Source organism: Phyllobates terribilis, unplaced genomic scaffold (assembly GCF_046119375.1).
Source record: "Phyllobates terribilis strain yellow unplaced genomic scaffold, ASM4611937v1 Scaffold_4__5_contigs__length_816908805, whole genome shotgun sequence".
NCBI lineage: Eukaryota > Metazoa > Chordata > Amphibia > Anura > Dendrobatidae > Phyllobates > Phyllobates terribilis.
This window is the reverse complement of record NW_027362764.1, coordinates 620,895,059-620,904,089: the sequence shown is the minus strand read 5'-3', so window position 1 is coordinate 620,904,089 and position 9,031 is coordinate 620,895,059. Positions and strand designations below refer to the sequence as shown.

The following is a 9,031-nucleotide window of genomic DNA, read 5'->3' as shown; positions in this document are numbered from 1 at the left end:
TGAATGTGCAACCGAGGCTACACACCCAGCTGAACAAGGAGCTGGCATCGGGGGTCCCCTTCCCACCCATGCTCGCTCGCAGTCACACCGCCCCTGGGAGCCCCGTGCCTTGTGGGCAGTGTGTATGGTTCCCCTGATGTATGTGGGTCCTGTTCCCTGGGCACAGTGACTGGCGTAGCCGTATGAAGCTTCTGCTTGCGTCTTAGGCTATGTTCACACAAATTCGATGAGTCTTTCAAGTGGAAACACTAATTCTTTAGGGGTTTTGAGAGGAGTTCTTCTTTTCCGGAAGCAATTTTAAGGTATGTTCACACTGAGGGTTTTCGTTTTTTTCAGGGGGTTTTTTTTCAGCAGAAGGAACTGAAATACAACCGGCTATGCTGGGGGAGTTTCTGCTCTGAAAACTCAAGATAAAAAACTCAGTGTGAACACAGGCTTAGAAAGTTTTGGAAGAGTTTTTTTTGCAGCCTTTTCATTGTACATCAGGATCTGCTTCAGACTGACAGGCATGGTCTTTTTTTTCCTCACCAGTGAATGTTAAAACCTCATATGAAGAGCAAAGTGGATTTCCCATACACATGAAGAGCTTTCCAAGCATTTTTGAAGATTGTAGAGAGGATCTGCTCCGTGTGAACACAGCCCTATTCTGGCATAGACGCCACTCCTGCTATCTCTGCCAGCTCCAGGGCGCACTACTTGTGACTGCAGGGAACAGAAACACCCCCCACCACATGTCACATGGTATGCGCGAGATGTCACATGGTACAGTCCCCAGCAGCAGCTCCTCCTCCTCACGCTGTCAGTGCTTGTGGCTGCAGTACACACTGAGGACCCAGCGCACGTGTACAGGACCATGTGTCTGCGCGTCGTCCAATCAGCGGCTGTGCTGCAGTGGTCGCCGCCTATAGGTGCAGGTAGCGGCTGTCAGTGGCCACACGTGTGTTCGGTGCGCCTCTGCCGTCAGTAGTACCACTCGCTGCTTGCTCAGTGTCCGTAGTATCCCCGGAGCGGCCGTAACATGCCGTCCCCCATCCCTGTGGAGCGCTTCCTGCCCCGGGACCTGTCCCCCTCCATTGACCTCCGTCCGTGCAGTAGTCCGCTGGAGCTGAGCCGCAGCAAACCCCGCGCATTCCTGCCCGCAGCCTGCTCCCGCCGCCTGGCCGTCCTCCCTCCTCGCCTGGCCTGGTGCAGTATAGACTGGGAGCAGGTGCGGGTGTTGGAGCCGCTGGGCTCCGGGGGCTTCGGCTCCGTCTACCGGGCCACATACTGCGGCCAAACGGTGGCGCTGAAGAAGGTGAAGCGCTGCAGCAAGAACCGCCTGGCCTCCCGGCAGAGCTTCTGGGGAGAGCTGAACGCCGCCTGCCTCCGGCACCCGCATGTGGTGCGCGTCGTGGCCGCCAGCGCCTGCTGCCCCGGGGAGCCCGGCAGTCCCGGCACCATCATCATGGAGTACGCGGGCAGCAGCACCCTGCACCAGCGCATCTACGGCCGCGGACCCCCGCTGGAGAGGGAGCGCTGTGTGCGCTACGCCCGGCACATCGCCGACGGCCTGTGCTTCCTGCACCGGGAGAAGCTCGTGCACCTGGACCTGAAGCCGGCCAACGTGCTGCTCGCCCCCGGCGACCTGTGCAAGATCGGAGACTTCGGCTGCTCGCAGCGGCTGCGGGACGGGGAAGATCCGTGCAGCACCCAGCTCCGCCACATCGGGGGCACCTACACCCACCGGGCCCCGGAGCTGCTCCGCGGGGACCCCGTCACGGTGAAGGCGGACATCTACTCCTACGCGGTGACCGTGTGGCAGATGGTGACCCGGGAGCTGCCGTACACTGGGGACCGCCAGTGTGTGCTGTACGCCGTGGTCGCCTATGACCGGCGCCCGGAAATCGGACAGGTGTTCAGTGCTACAGAGGCCGGCAGGGCGCTGGGGGGCATCATCCAGAGCTGCTGGGTGCCCCGGCCGGAGGAGCGGCCCAGCGCCGAGGAGGTGCTGCACAGCCTGCCGCTGGTGGAGGAGGACTGCGCGGCGTCCTCTGTGCCGCTGGTGGAGGAGGACTGCGCGGCGTCCTCTGTGCCGCTGGAAAGGGACTGTTCCCAGGACGCTCCCCAGTGCTCGCCTGAAACCGCATCCTACACGAGACCAGAGCCCTGCTAGTGGGGCAGGAGGGAGCACTGCTTAGTCAGGCGCCAATGATGAGTGTAGTAGTCCTGACCTTGACTCTTGGGTTCTCCAGAGAGGCCTCCTACATACAAGTGACTGCAGCTGGTTGTCTCCCATGGGTGACTGGGGTCTGGAGCTGCCATTGTGCCCTGGTGACTAGTGATGGTGGCACCTAAAGATGGCGGCTCAGTGTCCGTTATGTCTGATGTTAATATTTATATTCTTTGTGTTTTACAAGACTCTTTAATAAATGAGATGTGGAGAATTGAGAGCAGGATGCTGTGTCCAACCCTGCAGAGCCGATCAATGGCCCATGGTCTCCTCACCTGCGGAGCCCCTGGACAGGGTGGGTGGCCTGGGCTTCTGCTGGTAATGACGTACTGACTTGCGGAGCCCCTGTACAGGGTGGGTGGACTGGGCTTCTGCTGGTAATGACGTACTGACCTGCCGAGCCCCTGGACAGGGTGGGTGGACTGGGCTTCTGCTGGTAATGACGTACTGACCTGCCGAGCCTCTGGACAGGGTGGGTGGACTGGGCTTCTGCTGGTAATGACGTACTGACCTGCCGAGCCTCTGGACAGGGTGGGTGGACTGGGCTTCTGCTGGTAATGACGTACTGACCTGCCGAGCCTCTGGACAGGGTGGGTGGACTGGGCTTCTGCTGGTAATGACGTACTGACCTGCCGAGCCTCTGGACAGGGTGGGTGGACCGGGCTTCTGCTGGTAATGACGTACTGACCTGCCGAGCCCCTGGACAGGGTGGGTGGACCGGGCTTCTGCTGGTAATGACATACTGACTTGCGGAGCCCCTGGACAGGGTGGGTGGACCGGGCTTCTGCTGGTAATGACGTACTGACTTGCGGAGCCCCTGGACAGGGTGGGTGGCCTGGGCTTCTGCTGGTAATAACGTACTGACCTGCCGAGCCCCTGGACAGGGTGGGTGGTCTGGGCTTCTTCTGGTATTGACCTACAGGGTGGGTGGTCCGGGCTTCTGCTGGTAATGATGTACACATCTCTGCCTGCTGTCAGTGGATCAAAATAAATTCTATGTACATCACAGCTATTGTGCTAGAATAATAATATATTCTCTGGTCTAACACTTGTCCTGCGGTGCTGATGTCATTCGCAGACTAACTGGCTTCTTTGTGCCAAATTTATCAACCATGACCTCAATATTGGTAGGGCATGAGGTTAGTTGTCTAAGATGTCTAATATTCCAGCCTGACTTACTCCTGGTCAGACTGTTTGTTTCAAGAGACTTGCTCTGTTCCGGTCTATAGCTCCTGACGAGGTACAGGCATCAAATTGTCCATCTGACAGCAAGCAGAGATATTCAAGCTGGGCATTAAATCAACTATGTACAGGATGGGTGGTGACTTGTACGTCAGTGGGGGCACAACACTACGGCACAGCGGGGCCCTTGTATCCACGTTGGCACTGAGCAGCAGTGCACCTGCTCCACCACAGGGCCATTTGTTTCCTGTGGAGCTGCTGAGCAATGTGCTTTTTCCTGCAGCCCCATAGAGAATGAATAGACCGGAGGTCAGCCATCTGACTTACTCTACTTAATGGGGTTTAAAGTTCCCCGTTCTGTCAGTGTGTGTCTCAATGTTTGGACCCCATGATCAATAAGTTATTACTTGTCCTATGGATAGGTGATTAAAGGGGTTGGTTGTTTTCTGTTCTACAAAGAATATATTTATTCCAGTTATCGAAATGAGAACTTGTTGAAACATTAATGTGCGATATACTCTAGCGAAATAGGTGTAACACTGACTCTTATGTACAGCATATACACTGTTACAGGCAGAGTAATGCTTTACATCTCTGCAGTCTAACCTGTCTTGTGGTGTGATGTATGATGGTCCTGGTGCTTTCTTCTATGTTGTGGGATTTGTGTTTTTCCGGTTGTATCTGTCATCAGACTTGTGCCCTCCACTGTTAAAGGAGTTTTCCGCTCTAAAATGACAAGTCTGCAGACTTGTGAATCCTCCCAGCGCGCTCACTGCACTCTGAGGATCCGCCGGGCGGCCGTCGCGTGACCGCAGTATGTGTGTACCCTCCCAGCCAGTACCTGGCTAGACTGCTTCCCGCCTCGTGCAATACTAGTGTATATAGTGGCTGCAGACTTGTCATTTTAGACCAGACATCTCCTTTTAATTAGCAAAAACCTGTCCTGGTCACTGAGGGCATTATGTTCACTTACAGGCAGCCTGTGGAGGAGGGATTTGTACTGGTATGTATACATGAGATATTCTCATAGAATTTGACTGAAAAGTGAATCCATTCCTTGTTCAAGGCTCAGTACGGAGCCTCCCTCTAACGGCCTGGTCAGATGACCATATAAGTCAGACCGCAATGCACAGACTGGCTGGCAGGTCTCCCAACCCAAGCGTGACTGCTCTATAGAAATATATAAAGCTGTCACACTCGGGTTGGGAGATCCGCCGGCCATTCTGGGCATTGCAGGCTTGATTTTATATGGTCATCTGACTGCACCCTAAGACTGTTTATATTTGATGGGAAGATTAGTGCAGCGTGCAGGACACAGTGCACCCTTCAAAGCTATTGTCATGTCAGCGATCTGGCATTCCTTCACTTTCTGCTCATTTGACGGGGACTGAAATGTAAACTCAAATGTTAAGTCAACTTGTTTCTTAGCTGTTGTCCACTGCTTTTACATTGATGGCCTATCCTTAGGACAGGTCATCAATGTCTGATCGGCCGGGGTCCGACACCCCTGCTGATCAGCTGTTAACTGTGTCAGTGGCCACCGACTGGAAGTACTCACTTGCCGAGCTGCTCCGTCTACTTGTAGTGGGCACTGCACATTCGCCTCCTATTTTGAATAACGGATGTGCAGTACCCAGCCCCGGCCACTACAAGTAGACGGAACAGCTTGGCTAGTGAGTACTGGCGGCCATCGATACCGATAACACTGATCAGCGGGGGTGCCAGATGTTGGACCCTGGCAGATCAGACATGGCCTTTCAATGTAAAAATAGTGGACAACCTCTTTAATCATTTTGTTAGTTTTTTTTTGTTATTCAGTTGCCAGCGAGTGATGGAGATATTCTTACCTCAGACACTTATGGCATATACACAGAATATACCATAAGATGTCAGATGTGGGTCATGCTATCATTCTAGAGAACCACTAGAGTGCCATGCCAGATCGGTTGGTGAATAGAAGGGTGGCAGCACATGGCTGTTTCCTTTAACTTCTGTACAAGTTTCGAAACTGGCCATGCAAGCTTCTCTCTGTTCACAGTGGGATGGGACGCCATCCTCTCTCCTTCTGTATTAGTTGGCGTAAGATGCGTACAACTAAATTGAGTATGAAAACCTTGGGTAGCTACAGGGCAGGCGCCCTATCTTTACACTTTATGTATAACCTAAATCCATGTTATGTTATCCAAGCAAAATGGGATGATGTCCCATAAGGCTATGTGCCCACGTTGCAGAAATGAAGCATATTTTTTACGCTTCTCCCTGGCAGGAAAAAACGCACATGGATTTTACATGCATTTTTCCCGCCAGGTAGAAGCGTTCTTCACATGCATTTCCGCATGCGGGTTATCAAGCGCTTTTCCAAGCGATTTTAGCATCACTTGGAAAAGTGCTTGACAACTTGTTCACACTATATAAATCCATGCAAGCGGTATGGATTTATAGTAGTGTGACCAAGTTAGTTAAAATAAAGAATAAGAATGGTGAAAATTAAAAAAAATAAAGTTTATACTCGCCTTCCGATGTCTTCCCAGTGTTTTGTCTGCTCCGTACAGTGTCTTGCATTGCTTGCGCTGGGTGAAGGACCTGCGGTGACGTCATTGAGCCATGTGATGGGTCACATGACTCAGTGACGTCATGGCAGGTCCTTCACATCTACGCGAACATTGCAAGACACCGGAGGGAGCAGACAAAACACCGGGAAGACATCGGTAGGTGAGTATAAACTTTATTTTTTATTTCAAATTCTTTTTTTTACAGTTTCTATGGTACCCAGGTCTGGATGAGTCTCCTCTACTCCAGACTTGGGTACCCATCCGCACATTGAACAGTGTGATATCCGCTTGTGCACATCTAGTGATGCGGATGTCACACTGTCCAATGCAAGTCAATGGCGGCGATTACGCTGCGTGTCCGCAAAATTAATGGACATGCTGCGGATTTTTGAGCGCAGCATAAACGCTGCGGAAAAATCCGCAACATGGGCATTGAAAGTGCGGCTTGTCATTGGGGACCATAGGGGGGCGGATTACCAAGTGTTTCCCAAGCGTTTCTGCTGTGGAAATTCCGCAGCATAAACGCTTGTAAAACGCTACGTGGGCACACAGCCTAAGTCTTATGGTGACGCTACATTCACACATTCATGTATACGTTTTTTTTTTTGTTTTGTTTTATATATACACTAAAGTAGGTAACCTCTTTCCTTTTAATCATCCATAGACTATTAGCAATAGTTCTGTTTTAAAAACTAATGGAACACTGAAGTACAAAGGATGTTTTTGTTTTTTTTTTATTTTGTGGCAATGGGTCTGATTCATCACTTTCACTTTTTTGGATGTCACTGTTTTGTCGTATACACTGGTATTTTTTGCACCAAATTCTTAAAAAAAAAAATGGCACATATAGTTCATGAATCTTGCCAAAATAAGGGACTTTAGCGGTAAAAGACATGTTCTGCCAGAATGTTGCCAAAATTCCAGGAATGCATAAAATATATATATTTTTTTTGTTACAATTGATGGATCGGCTGCAAACTCTGCTCACTATAACTAATGCACAAAAAAACAGGCGAACACGTGAAATAAGCTTCAAAAAGGTGCAAGTGAAAGTAATGGGGTGCAAATTAAAAAAATAAACTATAAAGTGCAAATTCAATAATGAATCAGGCCCTATGTCTTTATGGCAATTAGCCCATGAAGTATTGGCATTTTGTATGTATGTGACACATTTTAAAATGCACCATAAAATTAATAAAACTTTACAGATAACAGTTCATTTTGCTGCTGTGTTAACTATTACTTTCCTATATCAGGAAATCTGCTTGTTGCCCTTTATCCTTGTACTTTAGTGTGAACACTCAGCTGTGTACTTCTCTGCTGTATTCTGAACTATTAATTGGGTGGGGTCTCGACCTGAACCCCCACAGATCTGCAGGCATGTTTAAGTGCATGCAAAAGATTGTAGAAATGCATATGTTTACTTTTTTAAATGACCTGACCTGGTATGTTCAAAAAGGAAAAAAATTCATCAGCTCACCATCAAAGATGATGGAAATACGGAATCTGAGTGCAGATACACTGAAATCACAGGGCCATCATCCCCCTGTACAAACCACATGGAAAAAGAAAACCGGCCCAAAAGTATTTAAAGCACCACTCCAGCGGTGAAATAATATTTAAAATAACACACTGGAGTGCTGCTTTATATACAAGTTACCTGCCACCTTCATCTGTTTTCCGCGTCTGTCTCCGGAAAAAAGTGACCTGCTCACAGCTCCAATGTTTCATGGAGTGAGCTGGAGGTAAAACTTTTTAATACAAGTCTGAGAGCCTCTTTCCGGCTCTCAGACATATTTGAGAGCTTCTGATGTACTTCTGACTTCCAGTCAGATGCTAGTGTCACAGGATGGCTCGGGGGGCGAGTATGTAACGGGGCTTAGATTTAAAGCGCCACTTCAGAGCTGGAAAACAAAATGCTGGAGTGGTGCTTTAATCCCTTAACGACCACCGCTATGGGGCCTTATTCCCTCATTGGCGGTTTAAAACTGTGATTGTGAATAAGGGTATAACGCCCCCCAGAGTTGGAAAATCTCTGGGGTCTCGGCTACCTTGGGTAGCTGAGACCCTGGAGAACACTATCAGGGCCCCGATCACGTGATCACTGTTATTGAATGAAAAACAGCAATCATGTTAATAGCGGTCACACTTTTTTTTTTACGTTTCTCTCTTCTGAAGTGATATACATGTCATAGGAGAGACAAATGATGTCCCCCGGCCTCCGCTTCCTATTCCTGGTGGAAAAAAAATGGCGGGTGCATGCGCAGTATGCCGGCTGAAATCGTCCGGCACCCGGTAATAAGGATTTTTCCTATTGGTTCCTTTTGATCACTGTGATTGACCCTATCCCAGTGATCAAAAGCCAATAATTAAATCTTCCCCTAAGAAATAAATAAAAAAAAAAAAAAAATCTTTCATTCTTTGCCTCTAGGGTTGGGGCTTAAAAAAAGGGGTTGTATGAGCATTTATAGAATGCAGCACAAGCGCTAAATAAAGTCAGTTCCTATATCACGAAACTGGTGACTGGTTCCCTTTTTAAGAAAATATTGAGCAGGGATTAAAAAAAAAAAAAAAAAATCTACTCTTCGCGTCACTCATTGGTGGTTGATAGCTGTCAGTCACAGAGCATGTATGGTGGCTAATACTTTTGTGGCTGGTGCTGCCATGTGCCTGTAGTTTTGTCTAATACTAGCTGCATTATAGTACCAGCCACAAAGTATGCCTACTTAAAGAAGCACTCCTCCTCCCATCAAAGTTTTTATCCACTTGATATATTGCAATCATCATATTATATGGCACTGTGTACTTACAATTGCTCATTTTGACCTTCAGCCCAGGTAATTCCTTTCCATTAGGTCTATGACATCATGTGATTAAAAACTGACTAGCTGAATCCTATGTATCTAAGGGGTAAGTTTTCTCCTTTATGGAGAGTGACATGCCAGGTCTGGCACACCAGTAGGAGGAGGCTTAAACGCCTTGCATGCATCTCTGGAAAATTAAATGGGCTTTTATCCTATCTGCATAAATCATATTACAAGGCTCGTAAAAGGGCCAATATTGACTTGTAGGATTGCTGCTTTCAATA

At 48.9% G+C, this 9,031-nt stretch overlaps 1 protein-coding gene across 1 annotated transcript; it reads left to right on the top strand.

Annotated features, from left to right (window-relative positions):
* Positions 1-873: 873 nt before the first annotated feature.
* Positions 874-2,763, top strand: MOS (MOS proto-oncogene, serine/threonine kinase). Its single transcript, XM_073679317.1, has one exon. It carries the CDS (start codon positions 1,019-1,021, stop codon positions 2,150-2,152), a length of 1,134 nt encoding a protein of 377 aa, XP_073535418.1. The 5' UTR covers positions 874-1,018; the 3' UTR covers positions 2,153-2,763.
* The last annotated feature ends 6,268 nt before the right edge of the window (positions 2,764-9,031 follow it).

Bases quoted from the DNA above. Each gene is read 5' to 3' on its own strand.
- MOS (XM_073679317.1), top strand. From the start codon at position 1,019: ATGCCGTCCCCCATCCCTGTGGAGCGCTTCCTGCCCCGGGACCTGTCC.